Source organism: Bos grunniens, chromosome 1 (genome assembly GCF_055505025.1).
Source record: "Bos grunniens cultivar Pamir isolate PY7600 chromosome 1, Bosgru_T2T1.0, whole genome shotgun sequence".
Taxonomy (NCBI): domain Eukaryota; kingdom Metazoa; phylum Chordata; class Mammalia; order Artiodactyla; family Bovidae; genus Bos; species Bos grunniens.
Window position 1 is genome coordinate 17,358,451 of NC_141165.1, and position 25,970 is coordinate 17,384,420.

Genomic DNA, 25,970 nt, shown 5'->3' on the forward strand with positions numbered 1-25,970 from the left:
GCTGCAGTCCATGGGGTCGCTAGGAGTCAGACACGTCTGAGCGACTTCACTTTCACTTTTCACTTTTCACTTTCATGCATTGGAGAAGGCAATGGCAGCCCACTCCAGTGTTCTTGCCTGGAGAATCCCAGGGACGGGGGAGCCTGGTGGGCTGCAGTCTATGGGGTCGCACAGAGTCGGACACGACTGAAGCGACTTAGCAGCAGCAGCATGTACTCTTCACAGAAGATTTTGTAAATATATTCTAATGCTCTGTTGATGCTGAGTGTTCAATAGAAACAATTGTTATAATTTGCACATCATAAGCTTCGTATAATTAATTTGGCAATAGCATAGCCTTCAAACATTGCAGAACACAAGCATACACACAGTTTGGGGATCGTCTCTTCGGTTTTCCAGGAAACAAGCCAAATTCCCTCTGAACTTCTAGAGGGATTCATTTTTTCCCATGATTTTCTAAAAAGGAATTAGGCTTGTGTGTGTGTGTGTGTGTTGGGGAGTGGGGGGCAGTTTGGGTAGATAAAGGGACAAGTGGAGCACCGATGCTCACATGCAGCCTAGCGTGCAGGCACCTCTGAGCACTCTGAGCAAGGGACTTATGGTCTCCTTTACTCCTCTCACACCAGGTACCTGTACGTCAAATAGTTGACAATGGGAAATTCTCTGACGCTACTTTTTATTGAGGGAGCATGGATTTTATGACAATTAGGAGGTGTACTGTTGGCTCAGTAGTAAAGATTCTGCCTGCAATGCAGGAGACTTGGGTTGGATCCCTGGGTTGGGAAGACCCCCTGGAGAAGTAAATGACAACCCACTCCAGTATTCTTGCCTGGAGAATCCCATGGACAGAGGAGCCCTGTGGGCTACAGTCCAAGGGGTCACAAAAGTGTCAGACACAACTTAGCGACTAAACAAAAAAAAATAGCAAACATCCGTGTCCCCTGTTTGACTGCCAAGCTGGGATTGCAGCTTATGCAGCCTCCTGACCTACATAAGGTTGACTTAACAGCTCACAAGGGTAAGAGTAAACCCTTCATGCATTGGCTTGCTTGTAATTGGCAGCATGGAGTGGGAAAAACAGCACTGCCCTTGGATCAGAAGTACTGAACTTGAGCCTCTGCTCACCCTTGTCTGGCACTGTGACCTCAGTGGGTCACTTCTGTACCTCAGTTTCCTTGCAATATGGTTAGGCTAAGAATTTTCCAAATTGTTAAGTCCTAGTTCCTTTTTGCTTCACAATTCCTTCTTCAATTTATGTCTGTTTTCTCAGTTTTCCTACCACTGTCAGTAGGAACCAATACTTCGTTTAGAAATATCTTTGGCTAGACATCCAGTTTCATCACTCGCAGACCCCAGTTCAGCCAGCTTCTTTGCCACTTTGTAACAAGGATTGCCTTTTCTCCATTGTCCAGCGTGTTCCTGATATCCATCCACTGAAATGGCCTTTAACAGCCCCATTTCTACCAGCTTCCTATTCATGATTATTTATGTATTCTCTGAGAAGACGGAGGCTTCCCCCCAGGTCTCCTCTTTTCTTTCTGAACTTTCATCAGAATCACCCTTCCCACTTGCTTCATGGCAATCTCAACTTGTTCTAGCATCACCCTCAAAACTCTTCCGGCTCTACCCAGCTCAAAGCCACCGCCACATGTTTAGGTGCTTGTTACAGCAGCACCTCATTCCTCAGTGCTAAGTTCTGTGTTAGTCTGTGTCCGGACTGCTGCTTTGTAATTAAATTCATAGATGTTTAAGATTTCTATGTTCTTTTGATGAATTGATCCATTTATCACTATAAAATTACTTTCTTTCTCACTGGTAATATTCTCTGCTCATAAATCTACTTCATTTGATGTTAAGAAAACCACTCCAACTTTTTTTTGATTGATGGTAGCCTGAGATGGAGAAGGAAATGGCAACCTACTCCAGCTTTCTTGCCTGGGTAATCCCACGGACAGAGGAGCCTTGTGGGCTACAGTCCATGGGGTCGCAAAAAGTCAGACGTGACTTAGCAACTAAACAGCAAAAAATAATAATAATAATACAGCCTGGGATAGCTTTTCTGTCCTTTTATTTTTAGCCTAATTGTATTTTTATATTTGAAAAACATTTCTTGTTGGCGGCATGTATTTAGATATTGCTTTCATATCCAGTCTCAAAATCTTTCTCTTTAATTAGGATTTTAGAGCATTAACACTTAATATAAGTATAGTTATATGGACACAGTTTAAGCCTACAATCTTGCTACATTCTTATTTTCCTATTTGTTTCCCTTTTATTCTTTTGTGGCCTTCTTTGTATCAAGTGAATATTTTTTATAATTCCATTTTATTTTTTGTTGGCTCGTTGCTTTCACTGTACTCTTATTTTGTAACTTTAATGGCTTCTTTGGGGTTAATACACACTCCTTTAACTTTACCTGATGAGCCATCAGGACTTTCCAGTATTCTGGCCTGGAGAATTTCATGGACTGTATAGTCTGTGGGGTAGCAAAGAGTTGGACATGACTGAGAGACTTGCACTTTCCTTTCACTTTCTACATTCTACTTTCAAGTGATACTAAGCACTTCACTGATAGTTTGAAACCTTATGGTAGTACGCTTCCATCTTTCTCCCTTCCTAACATCTGAGCAGTTGCTCGCATACATTTCACTTTTATATGTTTTATGAACCCCACACTACATTGTTATCTTTTTCATTTTTTTCTTCCAATTTTCTTGAAATATCATGGACATACCACACTATGTAAGTTTAAGGTGTGCAGCATACTGATTTGACTTACACATATCATGAAATGATTACTATAGTAAGGTTAGTGAACCTCTGTCATCTCATATAGATATAAAATTAAAGAAATAGAAAAAAAATTTTCCTTGTGATGAGAATTCTTAGGATTTACTCTCTTAATTTTCATAATACAACATACAGCAGTGTTAATTTTACTTATCATGTTGTATATTACATCCCTAGTACTTGTTTATCTTTTAAAAAAAATTTATTGGAGTATATTTGGTTTATAATGTTGTGCTAGTTTCTGGTGTATGAATCAGAAAAGTGAATCAATTATACATATATCAACACATATGTCCATTCATTCTTTAGATTTTCCCCAGATAGTCCAGTGCAGAGTATTAAGTAGAATTTCCTGTGCTCTACAGCAGGTTCTTATTAGTTATCTATTTTATATATAATAGCATGTATATGTCAGTCCCAATCTCTCAGTTTATTTCCCCCTGTAATCATAAGTTTGTTTTCTACATTTGTGACTGTACTTCTGTTTTGTAAATAAATTCATTTTTGTTCTTTTATAAGATTCTACATATAAGCAATATCATATGATACTTGTCTTTCTGTGTCTGACTTACTTCACTCAACAGGACAGTCATTAAGTGAAGTGAAGTCGCTCAGTCGTGTCCGACTCTCTGCGACCCCATGGACTGTAGCCTACCAGGCTCCTCTGTCCATGGGATTTTCCAGGCAAGAGTACTGGAGTGGATTGCCATTAGGTCCATCCATATTTCTGTAAATGGCATTATTTTCTGCTTTTTTATGGCCGAGTAGTATTCTATGATATATATATGTACTACATTTTTTTTATCCATTCCTCTGTTGATAGACATTTAGGTTGCTTCCATGTCCTGGAAGAGTGTGCTTTCAATATATGACTTAAGGGAAGATATTCAGATTAAAATTGTTTTTGACAAGACTCACTGACATCCTTCCTTTTTTCAACTTTTTATTTTATATGGGACTATAGCCAATTACTTCCCTGGTAGCTCAGACAGTAAAGTGTCTGCCTGCAATTCGGAAGACCCGGGTTCAATCCCTGGGTTGGGAAGATCCTCTGAAGAAGGAAATGGCAACCCACGGCAGTACCCTTGCCTGGAAAATCCCATGGATGGAGGAGCGTGGTAGGCTACAGTCCGTGGGGTCGCAAAGAGTCGGACACGACTGAGCGACGTCACTTTCACTTTCATAGCCAACTGACAATGCTGTGGTAGTTTCAGATGCACGGCAGAGCAGCTCAGCCACACATGTACAGTGTCCATTCTCCTCCAGCTCCCGCCTTTCCAAGCTGCCACTTATGTGGCATTAGTTAAATACAGCAGTGTGTACATGTGGATCCCAAATTCCCTAACTAGCCCCCCATTCTTCCTGCCCCCAGCAACCATAAGGTCATTCTCTAAGTCTGTGAGTCTGTTTCTGTTTTATAAATAAGATATATTAATAGATGAAACAGAGACAAAACTTTATTTGTATCATTCCTCTCCAGATTCCGCATATAAAAGATCTGACATCCTTGTCTTTGTTCTTAATGTTATCTAACATGGTTTTTCTCTAGCTCCTTTTATGACTGTCTTCTTAATTAGATTATGATGTACCTTGGCATGGTTTTATTCATATTTTGTGGCTGGATTTTATTTAGATTTTTGGCTTTCTGGGCTTATAGTTTTCATCAAATTGCAAAAAAATTTTAACCAGTATTTCTTCAAACGCTTTTTTTCTGTCCTGCCTCCTTTAGTGGTTCCAACTACATATATGTTAAGCTGCTTGATGTTGCTCCATAGCTCATTAATGCTGTGTTAGATTTTGTATTCTCTTTTATCTCTGTGCTTCATCTAGTAATATAACTTCAAGTTTGCTAACCCTTTTTTTCCTGCAAGATCTACTCTACTATTAATCTAATCCAGTGTATAATTCTTGTCACATATTATAATTTCATCTCAAGTTTGATTTTGGTCTTTTTATATCATTCGTGTCTATGTTTAGGCTTTTAATATCTATAGTTATAATGCAACTATAATACAATTATAACCGTTTTAATGCCCTTGTCTGTAAAATCTTTGTCAATTATAGGTCAATTTTGATTGATTAAATTATATTGTATGTACGAGTCTTGCTTTTTGTTGTTTCTTTGCATTTTTGGAATTTTTTATAAGTTTTTTATAATTTATTTTATCGAAGTATAATGTGTTAATTTCTGCTGAACAGCATCTTTTTTCATGTCTTTCCATTGTGACTCATCACAGGGTATTGAATACAGCTCCCTGTGTTATCATCATGGGATATTAAATACAGTCCCTGTGTTATCATCACAGGGTGTTGAATACAGTCTCCATGTTATCATCACAGGGCGTTGGATACAGTCCCCATGTTATCATCACAGGGTATTGAATACAGTCCCCGTGTTATCATCACAGGGTGTTGGGTACAGTCCCCATGTTATCATCACAGGGTGTTGAATACAGTCCCCATGTTATCATCACAGGGCGTTGGATACAGTCCCCGTGTTATCATCATGGGGTATTGAATACAGTCCCCGTGTTATCATCACAGGGCATTGGATACAGTCCCTGTGTTATACAGTAGTGCCGTGTTGCTTTCCCATGCTGTGTACACCAGCTTCCCTCTGCTAATCCCAAACTCCCAATCCACCGTCCCCTACCCTCTGTCTCCTGGTAACCCCAAGTCTGTTCTCTATGTCTTTGATTCTGATGTCATATCATATTTGTCTTTCACTTTCTGACTTAGTATGATCATCTCTAGGTCCATCCATTTTAACAGGTTTTTCTGTTTTAGTTATAGTTCACATACCATGAAATCCATGCTTTTATAGTATATAATTCAGTGACTTTTAGAATATTTAGAGGGTTGTAGAGTCCCTATTGATATCTAATTTTAGAACATTCATCATCCCGCCATGCCCACTATCAATGTATCCCCATTCTTCCCCTCTTCTATCCTGCCCTGGGAAACCATTAATCTACTTTCTGCTACTATGGATTTGCCTATTCTGAACATTTCATACAAGGTAATCATATTAATCTCATATGATAATCATATTAGTCTAATATGACATAGCCTAATATGATAATCTAAGCATAATGATCTGGTAAATAGTTCGTTGGGATTGGCTTCTTTCACTTAGTACAGTGTTTTCATGATTTATGGAAGTTAAGCATGTATCAGTGCTTCATTTCTTTATATTGCTGAATAATCCTCTATTTTATGGTGCAATACATTTTCTTTATCTGTTCATTAGTTGCTACATAGTCGGGTTATTCATATCTAGAAAATTTTATTGGATGCCAAATATTATATCTTTTACCTTATTGGATTTTTTTATTCCTATAAAAAGTATAGGCCTTTTTGACTTTTGTCCATGGATGCTGTTCAGTTATTTAGTGATGGTTTGATCTTTATGAATCTTGAGTTTAATAATTGTTAAGCAATAGCTTCCCAGGTGGCGCCTAGTGGTAAAGAACCCACCTCCCAATGAAGGAGACATAAGAGACATGGATTTCACCCCTGGATTGGAAGATCCCCTGCAGGAGGGCATGGCAACCCACTCCAGTATTCTTGCCTGGAGAATCCCATGGACAGAGCAGCCTGGCAGGCTATAGTCCATAGGGTCACAGAGTCGGACAAGACTGAAGTGACTTAGCACGCATGCAGGAAGGCAACACAAGAACATTGTTCGATCTAGGGCTAATTATCCCCCACCATCAAGACCCTATGCACAGTATCCAATGGCCCATCGATCCTGAGGGCTTCCTGTCTGGCTGGTGGGAACAAGCACTATTTCTAGCCTTGTGTGAAAGCTGAGCACTAGAACCTCCAATCCGTTTGAGTGGTTCTTTCCTTGGCCTCAGAGAGCTTTCCCACACGCACGTATCGGCTCAGCTAAGATCTAAGAGCGACCCTCTCAAAATTCTCCATCAAGTTTTCTTCATAGTACTCCTTCCTATGTACTCCAGCCCCCTCCCGGGCTCTCAGCTCTGTCTCCTCGACTCAGGGAAGCTGCTGGTCTTCTCCTTGGTTCCCTTCTCAATGCCATGGTCTGGAAACTCTTACAAAACTGTAACTACCCTGTAACTGCAGGCTTCACCTCATTTATTTCCCATATTTCAGGGAAGGAATCACTGTCCTTCATCACCTGATGTGCAATGCCTTTGAAACTGTTGTTTCACATATTTTGTGTGTTCTTTGATTGTCTCAGGTAGGGTGATCCGTCTTGTTCTTGGTATTCCATCCCAGCTGAAAACAGATGTGTCATGACCCATATTTAAAGGGTTAAATTACCCCTGTTGTTGTTCAGCTGCTAAGTCGTGTCTGACTCTTTGCGACCCCATGGACTGCAGCATGCCAGGCTGCTCTGTCCTTCACCATCTCCTGGATTTTGCTGAGACTTATGTCCATTGAGTCAATGATGCTGTCTAATCTTCTCATCTTCTGTTGCCCCAATTTCCTTTTGCCTTCAATCCTTCCCAGCATCAGAGTCCTTTCCAATAAGTCAGCTCTTCACATCAGGTGGCCAAAGTATTGGAGTTCCAGCTTCAGCATCAGTCCTTCCAATGAATATTCAGGGTTGATTTCCTTTAGGATTGACAGGCTTGAGCTCCTTGCTGTCCAAGGGACTCTCAAGAGTCTTCTCCAGCACCACAGTTTGAAAGCATTAATTCTTTGGTGTTCAGCCTTCTTTATGGTCAAACTCTTCACATCTGTACACACCTGCTGGAAAAACCATAGCTTTGACTACATGGACCTTTGTTGGCAAAGTGATATCTTTGCTTTCTAATATGCTGTCTAGGTTTGTCATAGCTGTCCTTCCAAGGAGCAAGGGTCTTTGAATTTCATGGCTGCATTCACCATTTGAGTGATTTTGGAGCCCAGGAAAATAAAATCTGTCACTGCTTCCACTTTTTAACTCTTGGTGGCTGTCAAAGCTGCAGCATTGAGACATGCAGACTGTGTAGAAATTGCAAACCCCAGCTTTTAGAGAAGGATGAGGGTGGCTTTTGTTTCTCGTAACAGATAACATGTTGATAAGCATTCCTTTAGGAGATTCACTTGTGCCATTGCCTCCTTGAATGTGGGAACATTTATGTCTCCTCTCACAGGTGATCAGCGAGTTTGAAGCCTCTCCTGACTCATTTTCCTACAGAATTCCTAACCTGAGTCGGAATCGTCAGTATAGCGTCTGGGTGGTGGCCGTGACCTCAGCCGGCAGAGGCAACAGCAGTGAAATCATTACCGTGGAGCCTGTTGCTAAAGGTGGGTGGCACGCTGCAGGAAGGACCTTATTTTCCACTACAGTCGTACTGGCTTTACACCTCTGTTCTCTTTGAAATAAAGCTGATAATGCCCCACAAATCAAGTAAACCAGAACACCACGTGTTGCCCATTTCAGCCCAAGAAATGGGTCATTGCTAGCTGGCACTGGGCTTCTGTGCCAATCGGAATACCACCTCCTATGGATGAGCAGCTTTACAACTGCCAGTGTCTCAGGAGAAATTAGGAAAAGGAGACCCCATCCATCTCTTAGAGTGAAAATCACTACGTTACTGCTTCCCAAGCAAGTTCTACCATCTTCAAAATCAGGTATCATGCTTCTTAAAGATAAATGTCTATTTTTTGGTCTATGGAATTTGAAACCTGACAACTGTAAGAAAATCATTAGTTCTTCTTAAATTGATGTTAAAGTGAAAGTTGCTCAGTAGTGTCCAACTCTTTGTGACCCCATGGACTATAACCTGTCAACATCCTCTTTCCATGGAATTCTCCAGGCCAGAATACTGGAGTGGATTACCATTTCCTCCTCCAGGGGATCTCCTAGATCCAGAGATTGAACCTGGGTTTCCTGCATTGCAGACAGATTCTTTACCATCTGAGCCACCAGGGAAGCTATTGACAGAATGCTGTAAAGACCTTAGGTAACAAAATGAAGTTTGTTTTAGGAACAAAAAGTTCCACAAAGTGAATGTAATATCTTCACGTTAAGATGTTATACTGGCCCTAAAAAGCACATACAGACACAGAATATTCTTATTTGACTTCTGGTAATTGCTGCCATACAGTATTCAGAGTCCCCATAAATTAGCCCTTGTCAATGAACAAAAGTATTTACCTCACAATTCCAAGCCAACCAGAGATGCTCCTGACTCTGAAATATACCACATTGAAAATTTAGTACTCTTAAGGCTTCCAGATGCCTGAAAGAGAAAACAAACCTTCCAAGATTCCAGCTTCTCACTTTTAACCAGAGTTCACCCAGAGTTGGAGATGATGATCCAGATGGGCTTTCCAAAAAGGAGCTGAGCTAGGGAATGCCTCTGGGTTGGTGCAGGCATCCAGAGGGCTGGCACCGCCCAGGAGCCCCAGACCCTGGCAAACTGTAAACTATAATGGCCAAAAGGTCTAAGCTGGACAGATGGGGCTGCCCAAAGGCAGAGGCAGCAGGTGCAGCTTATGTTGTATTTGTTGGGAGGTCAAGGCAGGCTGGCAGATCCCGCTTTAAAATCCAGGGTTAGGTTCAGGAATAGGGCTGGGGCTTTGGTACAAGGAGGAGCAGAATGCAACCACAGACCCAGTCCTGGAGGAATGGTGTCCTGGGAGGAAGCCCAGGGTCAGGGGGCAGCACAGAGCTCAGGGCCATGTAGCTAGAGCACCACAGGAACTGGGAAAGACATTAGGTTGCTGGTGAGGCACAGTATCTGATTAGAATCACCTGAGGTCCTCATTCAAAGACGGCCTCCTGGAGTGCCCCCCGCCTCGCCCTGAGATCCGCTGAATCACAGAGCTAGAAGAGGAATCTGCATTTTTTCACCAAAGATTCTACGTGATTCTCTTGCCTGCTCCAGTTTGCTTAGTCTTAGAATTTCACAGTGGGATCCTAAACATGCCAACTGCTACCAACAGGCATTAATTCTAGAAACCACGGTTGTTGGGCTTGAAGATGAAGTGGTTTTAGCCAGTGCTTTCACAAAACGCTGGTGGAAAAGCACTCCTAAGACCTGGAGTGAAGTTTAGGAGTTAGAGTCAGCATATTAAAGAACTGAAATGACCAGAATAGAATTGAGTCAAGGAATCTAGACTAGGCTTGAAAAAAAAGTAGAAAAGATCAGAATGCATGACACAGTGAGCATTCATGTGTAGAACCTTATTTTCATTCACATGCATATAACATATGTGCAGCTTCTGGAATTCAAAGTAAAATGTATTTTTTTTACAAGGGGAGGGGGCTATTGGAAAGCTTAAAAGCCCTACCTCTAGCTGAGTTTCCCTAATCAACCCCCATTTTGCTGCATGAACATTCCTCCTCATATAAGAGGATGGTCTGAAAGGTATGAAAGGGACCAGCCTTCCAGTGTCAGAAATCCAATGCCACCTGCCCAGGATATTTTTGTTACCATGATGGAAAATCAGAAATGTCAATTACTGATAGAGCATTCCACTGTGACAGGGTCTCCTCTATGGGCCGCCTCTGAAGACACTCCCCTCAGGAGGAAGAGCCACAGTTTCCTTTTCGGGCAGGGCATGTTACTTCAAGCATGTGGGTGGGTTTTGCTGTAACATTTGTTGCATAAAATAGACTCTGCCTCTGAGCCCACTGGCACTGCCTCACTCTCTGCTCTGGCCTCCAGTGCTCAAAACAACGAAAGTCAGAGTTGGCTGCTAGTTCATAATAAATTGTGTTCTAGACCAGGGTGACTCCTGTTGAGTTGGCTCCAGGAACTCCACCTTTCCTTGAATTCCAGTACTTTCCTGAGGAGCCTGGCCCTCATGTCCATTGGTCAATCTCAACCCTCAAGTCCAAAATGGTGCAAGGGTCCCAACACTGGTCCCATCTTTTTGAGTCCAGAATCAGATTGGAACGGCTTCTGCCTGCAGGCTTCTTGTCTGTGCATCTAGATGGGCTGAGCTTCTGGAGGGAGCATCCTGGAAACCAGGGTCCCAGGGTATGGCAGAGGTCAAGCAGATCATTTTGCCTTTGGAAGACTCATCTCTTGGTGCCTCTGCCAGCTTTTGTGTCTCACCCAAGAAGATGATGCTAGGAACCTGTTAGTACAGGGCCTCTCCGGTATCCAAGGATGTCCCTGCAAACAGGGCTGCCCTGGGCTTTTCCCTCCCGCCACCCCCATGTTCTTTGGCCACTTTGGGACTGTCCCAGTGCCCAGTGTCCCCAGGAGAAGCTTTTGTTCCAGCATCTGAATCACTGTCCCAAGAAAATAGTGATACTTCAAGAGAGGTCACTGGAATTTTTCCCTTAACGTTCGTGCTGAAGATCAAGCTGATATAAAAAAGCTGGGAAACTACTACAAAACTGATAAATAGAAGTCATTCCAGTTTTACCTCTTCCTGTCTTGGGGCTTTATGTTTTGTTTTGTCTCTTCTCTCAGATATTAAAAGTATATTTTAATGTGCAGTTTGGGGTGTTGAGATAAATTGCTTAATAAAGTGCTTCGAAAAATAACTGGGCTCACAGAAAGCACAGCTTGGAGCTGCTAGGCTTATGAAGTCCCACATATTTAATTTGAGATCACCGTGTCTAGTTGATACAAGGGGAGAAAATACTATAGTAGGGATTTTCAGCAGTTCATATGTTCGTACAATGAAAATCCCTTAGACACACTGATACAAGGAATAGTGTTGAGAAGTGTGACATTGATTGGCAGGGCTGCACTCACCTTTGGGGGGTGTCACTGGTTTAGGGAAGGTCATCTTGGCCTCTGTAGACGAATCCATAGAGTCACTGCGCTTCTGCTCTGTTTGGTGGTCCAGCTCCCGCACGAATCCTGACCTTCAGTGGCACGGTGACTACTCCCTGGATGAAAGACATTGCCTTGCCTTGTAAAGCTGTTGGGGACCCCTCTCCTGCCGTAAAGTGGATGAAAGACAGGTAACCAGTAACCCAATGTATGCCCTCAATACAACACTAGGAGAGTGCTTCGGACACTGTTCTGGGTCTCGTGGTATAAAGTTGTAGATTTACACTCATGAAAGCTACAGGAAAACTACCCAGTCTTCTGCAATAGAGAGGAAGCTGGTTGAGGGTGATGGGGGAGGAATCTCAGCTTTAGTACTAAAAGGATCTGATCTATCATGTCAATTCTCTTAAAATTCTTAGCTTTAAGTTCATGACAATGCTTCCAAGGAAAATAGTTTAGCCAACTGAATAATTTCTGTGTAAGTTTTCTGTACTTTATCATGAAAATCCCCTATATATCTGAGATGAACATACCCAAGGAGACTTGAGACTTAGACTTATCTCTTCTTCTTCCAAGACAATGGGCCAACCAACCCTAATTGAAATGCTCTGAGAAATGGCTTTAAGAAATGGAATACATTGCTGTTACTGTTGTTCAGTTGCTAAGTCATGTCTGACTCTGCAACCTCACAGACTGCAGCATGCCACACTTTCCTGTCCTTCACTGTCTCCCAGAGTTTGCTCAAATTCATGTCCATTGAGTTGGTGATGCCATCCAACCATCCCATCCTCTGTTGTCCCCTTCTCCTCCCACCTTCAATCTTTCCCAGCGTCAGGATCTTTTCAGATGAGTTGGTTCTTCATATCAGGTGGCCAAAGTACTGGAGTTTCAGCTTCAGCATCAGTCCTTCCAATGAATATTCAGGACTGATTTCCTTTAGGATTGACTGGTTTGATCTGCTTGCTGTCCAAGGGAGTCTCAAGGGTCTTCTCCAGCACCACAATTCAAAAACATCAATTCTTCAGCACTCATCCTTCTTTACAGTCCTTTTGCCTTCTTTATGGAATACATTAGGACTTTGCTAATGTAAAACCCAGTTTTCCATGCTCGGTAGAAATTATTGAAATAATAACAGCTGAGATGGAAGGGAGAAAGTGGATGAAATAGATTCCATTCATGTAAATTTTTAAAGTACTTTACTCAGAGGAAGAAATTAAGATATAAATAAAGGGCTGAGCATTCACTGATGAAGCTAGAGATTTGAGATTGAGAAGAGTCCCTATTTTCAAACAAAGGCACTTCAAAGACATAAACTATTGAAATGATAGTCTTGGTATGTGTGTGCTAAGTCACTGAGTCATGTCTGACTCTTTGCAGCCCCATGGACCATAACCTACCAGGCTCCTCAGTCCATGGGATTCTCCAGGCAAGAACACTGGAGTGGGTTGCCATGCCCTCCTCAGTAACTACTTTCTCATCTCTTTTAATGTCAGTTAAGGGAATCAGTACGCTCCCAAGGTTAAGTGGCATCCACCAGATGTGGGGATGGCCCTAGATGACTGGACAATCCCTTCTCCCTGTGGCCAAGGCTAAGAAATCACCAAAGGAGCTCTCTTTATTACCAGGGTTGGCTCATCACCCTCTTGCCACACTGCAGTTCATTTCTGATGCCACAATCATTAACTGCAATTTTCCATGAATCTACAAGCCACGCCAAAACTTAATTGTCCCGATATGATCTGGTCAAAATGGTATATCTGCCCACAGAACCAATCTCGTTTGGTATATGATAAGCATTGACCTATGTCAGGAGCCAGAAGCCACACAGACCTCCACACAGACTTCACTTCAACACAGCATTTTGTACAAATAATCAAACTCAGCTGTGTGACTGTTTTCATCATATAATCATGGTTTAGTTCTTACTTAATATAATATTCCGAATGGGTTGTCTGCATCAGAGGGTGTTTATGCTTTTCCCCAACCTCAGCTAACTTAGATTGTAATTTCTTTAATCTGCGCCTTTTTCTTCCTGTGAGGTAGTAACGGGACGCCCAGCCTGGTGACGATTGATGGGCGGAGAAGCGTCTTCAGCAACGGCAGCTTTGTCATCCGCACTGTGAAGGCAGAGGACTCTGGCTATTACAGCTGCATCGCCAATAACAACTGGGGGTCGGATGAAATTATCTTAAATTTACAAGTACAAGGTACCACATCTGGGGGTTCTTCTTAATGCTACTTTTTGTATGTATGCCTATGTGCAAAGAATGAAAGTGAGCAAATTTAAAAATCAGCCTTTGTAAAGAGCTAATTGCTACTTTCATATAACAAAAGCATAGATGTTCATTTTGGAGATTAAACAAATCAAAGTAAATAAAAAGCATTCATAACCTGAGAGCTAACACTGTTTACATATTTTCATATGAGAACCTAGTCTCATCTGTCTTTATGTGTGCATCGCTGAAAAAGCCCTTCCTAATAACATGCTAATTGCACGATTTACTCCACATGTATATAAGCGTCACCCAGAAAATACTAGCAAGAAATAATTCCAAATTGAGATGCTTTATGAATGTTAATTAACTCACTAGTCATATGCAGTGTATATTAAAAGGACACTAGCTGAAACTCTAGAGGGCATTCATGTTTAATTATGTATTTAATACAGTGTATGTAATTTTTCTTGACTTCATACTCCAAAAGTACATGACAAATTTAAGACTGTCAAATTAAAAACATGCATAAAATCCCAAATGGCCACTGATTGGGTTCAAATTTGGATGCACAGTGATATTTTATTAGTAGAAAAATCAAAGTGTATACTTTTCCAGATGTAAGTGTTAGCACATTAATAATTAATATAGTGTTAACAATATTGTCACATTAAATTAATCACACTAATTTGTGTTATCATATTAATAAATCACAGAAGGATTGATAAAAAATACAATAAATGTTGCCCTCAGTGAGAGGGAAGGGAAGGAGTACTATCTATTTTTTTTAAATAATGTAAAATTGATCTGGAATTTCAAGTAACTTGAAGTTGGGAAAATTTCAGGGCTTTTTTCAGAGATAGACACTGTGTTATAACTCTAAAGAGATGAATCTATTTTTCATGGCTTTGGGTTAATACCAGGCTTCTCTCAGAGGAAGAGAGAAGGACGTTTTATGAGAAGCTTCCTATATAGTTTTAATAACCTTACTTCAAATTTCTTCAGTATTTCTGTCCAGAGAGCTAATCCAAGATATTACTAAGGCTCATTGATAAGAAGTGTATATTCTTCAAACCTTATGTGACAGTTCAAATGTGTGTACTTCCACTCAGTGGTGCACCTGTGATTTCAGTGGAGTGTGTGTGTGTGTGTGTGTGTGTGTGTGTGTGTGTTGCCTCTTGGAAGGGTGGGTCAAATGCTGGAAATTTTTGCAGTTTTTTTCTCACTAGCTACACTTACCCTCCCCCTTTCATACAGCTGAGAACAGAAAAGCTAAGTGGGTGCCATTTGTCTTTGTCATTTGCATCATGGCTGAAATTCAGAGTGAAATAATGCATGTATCTTTAGTAAGTTCACAGAAGGTTTTAATGAGTGATGAGCAACTCAGATACTCAAGGAATTGGCGAGGGAATGAAGAAATAAATCCAAGTAGAAATGGGGTTGAATTTCTTTAAAGAATAGAATCATTCTGTTCTATCTCTTTAGCCCAAGATATCAACTAAATAGACATTTTGACAGACATGAATTGCATATTTTGTCAACCTGAAACATTTATTTAATAAATGGCTGTTAAAAATCATTTGGTAAATGACTGTTAAAGAAGACTGAAGATGTGAACAACTAATTCTTGTTTTCTAAAAACTGCTTCCTCTGTAGTTCCACCAGATCAGCCTCGGCTCACAGTTTCAAAAACCACCTCTTCTTCCATCACCCTCTCGTGGCTCCCTGGGGACAACGGAGGCAGTTCTATAAGAGGTAAGAAGGAAGAGGTTGCCCACAATGGTTGATTAATTGACATTATCCACAAGTTGATAAGTGACACATTTTTACCAAGTAATTGTCATGTGTTAGTTTGTTTCTCCCCCAAACTCATCATATAATGAATTCTTCCATTACCTACACATACCCCCCCCCAAAAAAGCATGTCTATTCTTATAGTATTTGTTGTCACTCACTCATTCATCCAAGGAAATCCATTCACAGAATCAGTACCATGCATCCAATCTGAGTGAAATATTAACACATACCAATAAAGAACATGAGTATGGGCAAACTTCAGGAGAGAGTGAAGGACAGGGAAGCCTGGCATGCTTCGGTCTATGGGGTCACAGAGAGTTGGACATGACTGAGTGACTAACACGTCCACTTTCACAAACTGAAGGAATGAGCTAGCCTGATGATTCCAGCCTCAAAAGGATTGGACAGCAGTAATAAAGAAAGGAAAAACGAATGTGGTGCCTCTCCCCTAAGAGGCCACATTGAGTTTCTTCCCCTTGTTGTCAACACTGCTTCTTCTGTTCAGGTACTCATTCCTTCAGTTGAATAACCACAGCGACTGTTCTGATTTAGAATGGACTAAAAGATGGGAGCGACCTGTTTCCACAAATCTTCTGCAATCAGGAGTAGAAAAGAATAAGGGTATTTAAATGGAAGGAAGGAGCTTCCCTGGTGGCTCAGAGGGTAAAGAATCTGCCTGCAATGTGGGAGACCTGGGTTCAATCCCTGGGTTGGGAAGATCCCCTGGAGAAGGAAATGGCAACCCACACCAGTATTCTTGCCTGGAGAATCCCATGGACAGTAGAGCCTGGCAGGTTACAGTCCATGGGGTCACAAAGAGTCAGACGTGACTGAGTGAGTAACACGTCAACTTTCACAAACTGAAGGAATGAGCTAGCCCAATGATTCCAGCCTCAATAGGATTGGGAGAACATTCTGAGCAATATTTGGACCAAGCAGAGAGAAAGAACCCAGAGGGGCAACTGCAGATGCATGGGATTAAGGAGCAGGTGACAGAAGGGGTCCTAGAGCAACAGGGAGAGGCTGGAGGATAGATTTCTGCAGGCAGAGGACATCCTTCTTCTGAGAGAGGAGGAAGGTGAAGAGACAACTGGACATACAGAGCCATTTTAGAGCAAGGCCAATGGCGTCTGGAGCCAGGTCATTTCAGCACGTGATAGCAAGTTGCCGCTCCTCTTCCCAGCTTTGTCCTCAGTAATCACAGCCAGGGCAGGGATATTTGCACACCACCAAAATCAAAAATGCTACCCATATGGGCTTTTCTTTTTTCAAGACCCAATTGTTAAACATTGATTAGTGTTCTACTGGGAGAAGGGGAGGATTTTTCCCTGTTGTAGGGAAGAAAAAGGTGGTATTTTTTTTTTTAATAGTTGGATGATTAGGGGAGAGGATGTGTTTGTGGGTTTGAGGAACGTGGGTAAAATCTATAACAGATGCCATAGGAAATGCACCGGGGGTCATTAATGGCAAATGCCATTGCCGAGAGGAACAAGGCTCCAGCTGCAGGGAAACGGCACAGATTGCAGTGGTCACAGTCATCACAGGTTAATGACTTGCTCAAGAGGTGCTGGACCAGCTGCACAGGGAGGTGAAGCATAGTTACCAAAGCTGGTGACCGGCAGGGTAAGTGTGGCCAGGACTCACCAGAGTGAGTGAAAACAGGCTTCTGGTTAAGATTGTCCATCAGAGGTTCTAAGCTAGGTGGAGAACCAGAAGATGTAAAGGGAGTCAAATGCACAAATATTCCATATTACCAACTTCTGGTCATTCCCACTAAAGAAGTTAATAAAGAAAAGGTGGAAAATTAAAAACAGTTTGTCAGTTCCCCCTGAGCCTCCGCCGCCGCCGCCCCTCTGCCAGCGCTCCGGCGCCACCTCGGGCCTGCGGTCCTCCGCGGGAGGGAGCGAGGCGGCGGGCGGCCGGGCGAGCGGCTGACGGGGGCGGCGGGGAGGCCGGCGGATCCTGCAGCGCTCGGCGGCGGCGCGTTGTTTCCATGGGGTTGGCCCGCCGCGCCCCTGTGCTCTGAGACAGCAGATTGTGTGTTTATTGAACATTTCCACTGCTGCACAGAGAGCACACGCATCTTCGGTGGACTTGGAATTCCTGGGGAATTGCCTTTATAAAAAAAAAAAAAGAAAAAAGAAAATTAAAAACAAAAATGGGGCACCAGTAGAGGAGTCTAAGGAACCCTAGGACTTGAGGCTCAAATGACACAAAGTCTTGGGTCTGGAGGGGCTTCCCTGGTGGCTCAGATGGTAAAGAATCTGCCTGCAATGCAGAAGACCCAGGTTCAGTCCTTGGGTTGGGAAGATCCCTTGGAGAAGAGGATGGCTACCCACTCCAGTATGCTTGCCTGGAGAATCCCATGGACAGAGGAAGTGTGAATTCATGGGAGAATAATTTCAGGAAGGGCATGGAGTGGAAGGTCTTAGAGACGGAGCTGATTTCAGTAATGAAGAGTTTCCAAGCAAAGATGACCAGAAATCCTTGAAATACAGTGGGGGCCAAAGCCATTGACATGGGGGTTCCCATGGCCAATAGTTATAAAAGCTTCCTAGAAGTGGTTTAGATGGAGGACATGAGAAGGAAAGCACAAGTCCCATGATGCATGGGGCACCAAGGAGTGGTGAAGTCAGGATATGACGGTGGAAGCTAGACCCAGATCCATCACTCACCTGTCCAGTGTTGAGTGCAGATCAGGAACAGGGAAGGGAAAACAAAGCTCAGGAAAGAGGAGGGGCCTCAAGGCTGCAGGGGCCAGAGGGCAGGGAAGGAGGAAGCAGTAGAGATGGTGCTGACCATGGCCGCAGAAGGAGGAGTCAGAGATAGGTGACCTCATGTGAGACTCATGGAAAACACTGACTTCTGGCAGCCTGGGGTTCGCAGGCTCTGTGGTGTGGAGGTGAGAAGTGATTTCTTACTGGTGTTAAAATGGAGTTCCATGGGCAGGAGAGAAGATACCAGCATGCTGGTATAAGGACAACACCACGCATCAAGCAGGCTAGTCCCGGGCTGTCTGGGTGTGAAGGCTTAGGAGACAAGGGCAGAACAGACAGGACATATTTGCCCCAGGAAGGTGGATGGGGTGGCAGGGATGAAGGCTGTAACAGGGGTGGGGGTTGTCTCCATGGTCACAGGGGCCCAGGAGCACAGGCTTCAGAGTTTAACAGTGGGATGTGAATCCTGCTGGTAAGACCCAAGTGTGATCACCTAACCTCTCTGGACCTCAGTATCTTGCTCAGTGCTCTGGAGATGTTAATTACTAATGTGCAGGGTTGTGTGAGGTGGTGTGAGTAACAGGCTGTGGATAATGCTTGACACAGTGATTGTGGACTGAGCAGAGTTGGCTGAGGAGAGTCCTACCCCTTTTGATAGCATACCCCTTCTCCAAAACTCTGGTTCCCTATAAAACCAAATATATATTATATATAATGTGAAAGTGTGACAGTGTTTGTAGCTCAGTCTTGTCTGGCTCTCTGAGTCTGCAAGGACTGTAGCCCATCAGGCTCCTCTGTCCATGCAATTCTCCAGGCAAGAATACTGGAGTGGGTTACCATTCACTTTTTCCAGGGGATCTTCCTGACCCAGGAATTGAACCCAGGTCGGCTTCATTGAAGGTGAATTCTTTACCATTTGAACCACCAGGAGGATATTATAAATTATATATATATATATTAATATATATTTAATAAATAATATATATTTATATATACATTGACTATATAACATACATTTATATATGAGAGCTTCACTGGTGGCTCAGACCATAAAGAATCTGCCTATAATGCAGGAGGAGGCCCAGGTTCAATCCCTGGGTTGGAAAATCCCCTGGAGGAGGGTATGGCAACCCACTCCAGTATTCTTGCCTGGAGAATTCCATGGACAGAGGAGCCTGATGAGCTATAGTCCATAGCGTCAGAGAGAGTCAAACACAACTGAAGCAGCTTAGCATGCATGCACATAATATATATAATATATAAAAATAACCCAGCTTCAGACTACACCCGTTCCCAAGGATTGGGCACATGTGCTCTGAAGATCAGATATTTAGAGATCGGGTGTCCAGTTACACCTTTTAAAGAGAATGGGCAGAACGTGGTTTTAACTTCATTACACTCTCCAGCGCTCCCACCATTGTAGCATCTGGTGTAGCCTAAATATCTCATAACAATATGTCATCACAGCACCTCTCCCAGCTGGGATTCAGTGTCCTGGAGCGCAATTATTCTCTTCTGAAGATACACAGTTCTGAGAACTTTCGAGGGAAAGCAAGTAACATTCCCGTGACTGCCTCTTGTTTTCCGAAGGATATATACTGCAGTACTCCGAGGACAACAGTGAGCAGTGGGGGAGTTTTCCCATCAGCCCCAGCGAACGCTCCTACCGCCTGGAAAACCTCAAGTGTGGGACTTGGTACAAGTTCACTCTCACTGCACAGAACGGAGTGGGACCCGGGCGCATAAGTGAGATCATAGAAGCGAAAACGTTGGGCAAAGGTACGTAAGACTTCTGTTGTTTCTAGAGATCCTCTATCTTTCAGATTAAAGGTGTGTTGGGGGGGGGGCAGCAGATTGGAGTCACAAAAGATGCATCATGGATCTGTGAGTTTGAATGTTGTTATCCCTGGATGGGTCTGGCAGTGTTTCAGCATATTGAGAGAAATGGCTGGTCTTTACAAAATAGTCTGATTCTCTTTTTTAATTATTTCATTGGCAGTTTAAAAGAAGAGTGTCCACAGACATAAAAATATTATAAAGTAATTAGTCTCTAATTAAATAAATTTAAATTAAAAAGAAATAAGCTTGTGGTTACCAAAGGAGAAACGTAGAGAGGACTAAATCGGGAGTTTGGATTTAACAGATACACACTACTGTGTATAAAATAGATCATCAATAAGGACCTACTGTATAGCACAGGGAACTGTACTCACTATTTTGTAATGACCTAAAGGGAAAAGAATCTAAAAAGAATATATATATATATATATATATATATATATATATATATATATGTATACACACATATGTATAACTGAATCACTTTGCTCTATACTTGAAACCAATACAACATTGTACATTAATTATACTTCAATAAAAATGTTTTTTAAAAAAAGAAATGTCATTTGAAAATTAAGGGCTTTGGTGCCCACAGTGCTACTCTGTTCCCAGGCTGAGTAGCCATGAAGTGTGACCTTTGCCCTCTTACCTTCTCCTAAGCAACCTCCTCCCTTGTCACCTCCTCCCTTCTATTTATAACTGTCACATTGCCTCATAGACTGCTTTCCAGGTGAGAAGTCACTGGGGTTGACTGTTAACCTTCAGCATGAGTGGGTTTTTCCTCTGAAAGGTGGACCTTCAGGGAGGCGAACCCCAGGGCAGTGATGTTGAGAGGTGAAATGTGCAGCCCGAAAACAGCAGCGGGAGGGAGGGACGGAGCTGCACTTAAGTGTAGGTGAGGAGGTGAAGAGAGGGTCTCTGCAGGTTTCCTCCCGCTGACTGTCATCCAGTGGCATGGACCACATGACAGGCACGCCAGACATCAGCAGGCGAGGGTGTCATTTGGATGCAGTGCTGAGTTTTGGATAACAGACACCAGGGCTCAGATGATGAAGTGCTGACTTCTGCAGAAATATACCCGTCAGGTCCCTGGGCTCCAGTATGAGGCGCTTGGTGCTGTGGGTGCTTCCCACGTCCGAGTCTGCCGTCTCTTGGGTCAGGTCCATGAATGGACACGTCAGCCCAGCACATCACAGTGGTTCCTTCAAAACTACTCAAGGAGGAGGAATCCCTCAAAGCTACCTGAGAGGCTGTGTCCTGGGCTGACATCCTAAGTTTTGTCCACCAAATAAAACATACTTAAAAAAAAAAAAAAACACTCAGGGAAACACATACCTGAGAACAGAACTGTTCTTCAGGGAAATCTAAGATTCACAAAGATAACTGCTACCCGCCCAACGTTCCCTTTCACTCCTAGGTTATCTTGGTTGGGATGGCCTGTTGGTTCTTTAGATCCTGGTAAAAAGTGGACAGGTAGCAAGTAGCCTGTGACCCAGACTTGGACTGAGCCCCTTGCCTGCGGGGAAGCAGTCCAAGGGCAGTGCGGGATGACCTTGGTGACCTTCACTCACACACCCCGTGGCCTGGCCCCCTGTGCCCTCTCCGCAGAGCCCCAGTTCTCCAAGGAGCAGGAGCTCTTCGCTAGCATCAATACCACGCGCGTGCGGCTCAACCTCATCGGCTGGAATGACGGCGGCTGCCCCATCACCTCCTTCACACTGGAGTACAGACCCTTCGGGACCACAGTCTGGACCACAGCCCAGCGAACCTCCCTCTCCAAGTCCTACATCCTGTATGACCTTCAGGAGGCCACGTGGTACGAGCTACAGATGAGGGTGTGCAACAGCGCGGGCTGTGCAGAGAAGCAGACCAACTTCGCCACGCTCAACTACGATGGCAGTAAGCTGGCCCTGGCCTCCCGCCTGCATCTCGGGACACGTGCACAAGTTCACTGTCCCTCTCCCATTCGACATCCATCCTCGGCGCAATGTGACCCGTGCCCTCAGATCCCCTTAGGCTTGGGGGCCGTCCAGTCTGCTCCCCCCAGGACTCCCTAGACCAGGTACCCGTGTGCCCATGGCTGAGTTCCAGGAAGGAGGGACTGAGGCCCGGGGACCCTCACTAGGCAGTCAGGGTGCAGGAGTGACTTCTCTTCGGGCTGAAGGCTTCTCTGCACGTGGTTGGTGCTTGGTCATGACTGTGAGCTAACACTGCTTTTGTTGTCTCCCTCCCCTCTGCCACCCCATCCCAAACCACATAACAGCTTTCTTTTTTCTCTCATTTAGCCCTTAAATTGCATGTGCAAAAGCAGTTTTCCATAAGTGAAGATGCTTATGTTAGTCTCTGAGAAGAAACAGAGGTACAGATAGAAATAGAATAATGTCATAGGATGGTGGTGGACATGCACACACATGCACATACATGCACACATGCATAGGCTCACACACGCACAAACATGCAATTTGCAAGGGGTTTCTGAAAACCAGGCAAGGTGTCTCGTGACAATTAGTTGACTGAAAATAAGAGAGAGACATTTTTATCCTTTTTTTTCCTACATCTAGTATTGTGGGCCATTTATTGATGTTGAACAAATGTCAAGCCCAGTGAAGCTAAAGATGGTCTGACGTTGATGGTTCTACAGTCAGGGAATTTCAGAGTCCTAACTAGAAGCAAGTTGAGCTGATTTTTGCAGCTTTGCAGTGGTGGCCCACTCTGGGAAAGGCAGTGGTTGAATTAGGTGCTGTGCTTATTTGTAAAAACAGTCTCCACTGGTCAGATAATTTGGAGCTGTGGGCTCAGCTCCCTTGGATCCCCTGTCCAGCGTCTACCCACCAGGCCAGACCATGGTGCTGGGTGACTTACCCAGAAAGTCTGTGCCTGAGCAAACAGCCCGTACTGTATTCTTCACTGGAAAGGCTAAAGGGTGTCCTCTCCTCTGCTTGTGTGCATTCAGGATCTTGCCTTAATTAAAGCCCTGGCAGGAACTTCCTTGAAGTACTGGTTATCCTGTCCTGGGACATGACCAAAGGATGCTCTGAAGGTGATGTGGACTCAGCTCCTCCCTTAGCCATTTTCTCCTGGTCAGTCTTGACCGGCCCTGGGCTTATTCCTCCCACCCTGGCACACTGTAAACCCACCCTGGAATTTCCTGCACAAATTCCTCCTCAACCACAACACAGGCTTGCCCCCAGCATTGCAGGCCTGGGTGGGGAGAAGTCAAGAAGGTGCCTATGTGGGAGTCCTGAGGCTGGTGATACCAGCCTGGGCCCCCACCCTCAAGGCCCCTGATCCAGCTCCCAGATGTGAGGCTTCTCCTCAGAAGCCCTGCTTCTCCTGGGCTACATCACTCTAATCTCCTGGCCTCAATCAGCAGTGACTTCACTCTAAGAGGTTCCATCACAAAGCATCAGCCACCATAGAGCAGCACGTTTGACCTGCTTTCTCCTCCAACTCTGTTTCATTCTTTGATCTGACAAACTAAAGGGCTTTGATGCTGACCAAACTTTTCCCTAGTGTTTAAAGGCTCCCCAAAGTCCTTTGCTAGCAGGGTACACATTTGAGCAGAAAGTATATTTCTTGCTTTAGATGATGGACATCCACTAATTGCCTTTCAATCATCCCGCTCTGGCACCCAGCCTGACTGTAATCTGTGTGGTCCAGAGCGCACAGCCTCAAGGTGCGCGTTGGTGATAGGCTTACAGCTAATCATTTAATTAGCAACCTCTCACATGCAGCATTTGTTTGAAACTGTCATTCTTACTTAACAAAGTGCTCTGCAGACTTTAAATGGTTATTTTCTAAAAGAAATGTCCTCACTTTATCCAAGATCTCAGATTAGAATCATAAAAACGTGCTACATGTAAAATGTTCTGAATCTGAGATGATTTTATTACACTAGAAAGAAAAATGCATATGTCTATTTTCCTTGAAAAAGGTTACATATTTCTTTGAACCAAGCTTGTGGATATATAGCTTTAATATCTCTTATGTCACTTCTGCCTGAAGAATTTTTTTTCATTTGGGGGAAAACAAACATTGATGATTAGCTTTCTGGCTGTACTAGTCGGATTTCAGATTCTTCCGTATTTTATTTTGGACTCTGTCTTCTGCCATTCCCTCAGCCAGGTGTTTGTACTGGTTCTGTGTCATCTTGGTTTTGCAGACACATCCTCACCTGCATCCCCTTTTGTGCCTCTTACCTGAGTTCTGAGCATTTGCAGACCTGGGGCTCCAGCCAAAACCAGTGTTTATAAGTTGGAGGAATGATATTATTGGCCTTAGCAGACAGCAGAGGTGCCTGGTGTTCTGTATCCCTGCTCTACTCACTAAATGCAGGACAAAGACACTTTTTGTTCAAAGAGAAATTATATTATTTTTGCATTATTTTTCCTAAATTACTGACTTCCTGGCCCTTGTTTTACATGGAAAATACTGAAGACTGTAGCATCTTTTCATAGTGGTGGATGCCAAAATGCAAGCTCCATAAAAGGGGATGCCTGTGTTTGAATCTCTGGACCCATTTTGTTCAGCCTCTCAGCAGAAGGCAGCTTAAAGCAGCTCAGAGTTCAGACTGCTTAAGTGTTTCCTTGTAATTCTAAATAATCTGAATTTTAGGGCATTATAAGGGTCAATAAACAGCTTGCTTTAGAGACCCGGATGCCTTCTCTTTGAAAAGTTGATTTTGCTCTAATGTCCTGAAACGAGACTTTTAAAAGTAGATTTGGTCTTACATCCATGATAAAAAGCAATGAAATAACCAAAGAAAAGAGATTTTCCGCTCCTTTAAGCAGGTCTATCTGGTACAGTCTCCCCGAAGCCTGCCTTCTGTCCACTTGCCAAATCCATTGTTCCTTCTTTGATGTGCAATGTTTCAAACAGCCACTCTCAATTGTGTTCTGGGTGACACTCAACTCCAGGTAAATGCATGTGACTTTTTAAAGCACCCAGCCTGGATATTATGCTTTCAAGTGTCTGCACCCAGCACGTTACCAGTGAAGTCCCTTTCAAAGAAATGGGCTCTGTCCTTTGCGCAGACTCTAGTTCCATGTTCTGTAGAGTAAGCATAGGAGGGAAGTGAGTGAGTAAAGAAATTAGCAAGGATCTAGATGAAGAGTTCCTTTCATCTTCATCTCCGTGGACGCTCTCGGATCACCCGCGCGGTTTTTATAACCCATCATCCCTAAAAACTCCGCCATGCTGTCGTCATTAACAGCCACCTAACATCATGACCCTGTTTTCAGGTACAATCCCCCCACTCATTAAGTCAGTTGTCCAAAGCGATGAAGGGCTGACAACCAACGAGGGGCTCAAGATGCTGGTGACCATCTCCTGTATCCTGGTGGGGGTCCTGATGCTGTTTGTGCTCCTGCTGGTGGTTCGGAGGAGGAGGCGTGAGCAGAGGCTGAAGCGGCTGAGAGGTGAGCGGAGGCTCGGCCGTCCCCCTGCACAGCGGGGCCAACAGCTAGCTGGGGAGATCTCACCCCACGGAATGCCTTTCCCTCTCTGGGCCAGATCCCCAGGCTGCCTGATTCTGTGACCTGTGATGTTCCTTGAGCAGGGTGTCAGGGCCTCGCGGGCAAGTTATACAAAAGTTACTACTCAGAAACGGGGTGAAAGCCAACCTCTTTCAAGTGTCCTAAATCCTATCTTGGTAGACCAAGAGAATGACTTTCCTGTAGAGAATGACTTTCCTGTGGGTTTGCCAACAGCCACTCTTTAATTTTCAGTCTCTGCAGCAATGCCACCAATTACGGCCTCCTTTAAAAAGACCTGTCTGATGGACTCTGGAAATGAGAACTATTTTATTGCCGGGAAGAGGAAATTGAGGGTTTATGGTCCCTGGAAAGCATTGTGAGGCAGAAAACACACGCTTTCCTGAATTAGAAATTGGAGCGGAATCCTGGTGTAAGAGTTTCACT

The 25,970-nt window shown here is 43.6% G+C and overlaps 1 protein-coding gene across 2 annotated transcripts in view; it reads left to right on the forward strand.

The window, feature by feature from the left end:
- Window positions 1-25,970, forward strand: part of DSCAM (DS cell adhesion molecule) — an 859,211-nt gene that overhangs the window by 779,869 nt on the left and 53,372 nt on the right. For both annotated transcript variants that reach the window (XM_086341570.1, XM_086341667.1), the window contains 7 exons: window positions 7,899-8,052; window positions 11,560-11,677; window positions 13,530-13,693; window positions 15,356-15,454; window positions 19,804-19,992; window positions 21,661-21,951; window positions 25,293-25,469. In XM_086341570.1, coding sequence (XP_086197696.1) covers window positions 7,899-8,052; window positions 11,560-11,677; window positions 13,530-13,693; window positions 15,356-15,454; window positions 19,804-19,992; window positions 21,661-21,951; window positions 25,293-25,469 — 1,192 coding nt within the window. The remainder of the gene's footprint in view (window positions 1-7,898; window positions 8,053-11,559; window positions 11,678-13,529; window positions 13,694-15,355; window positions 15,455-19,803; window positions 19,993-21,660; window positions 21,952-25,292; window positions 25,470-25,970) is intronic.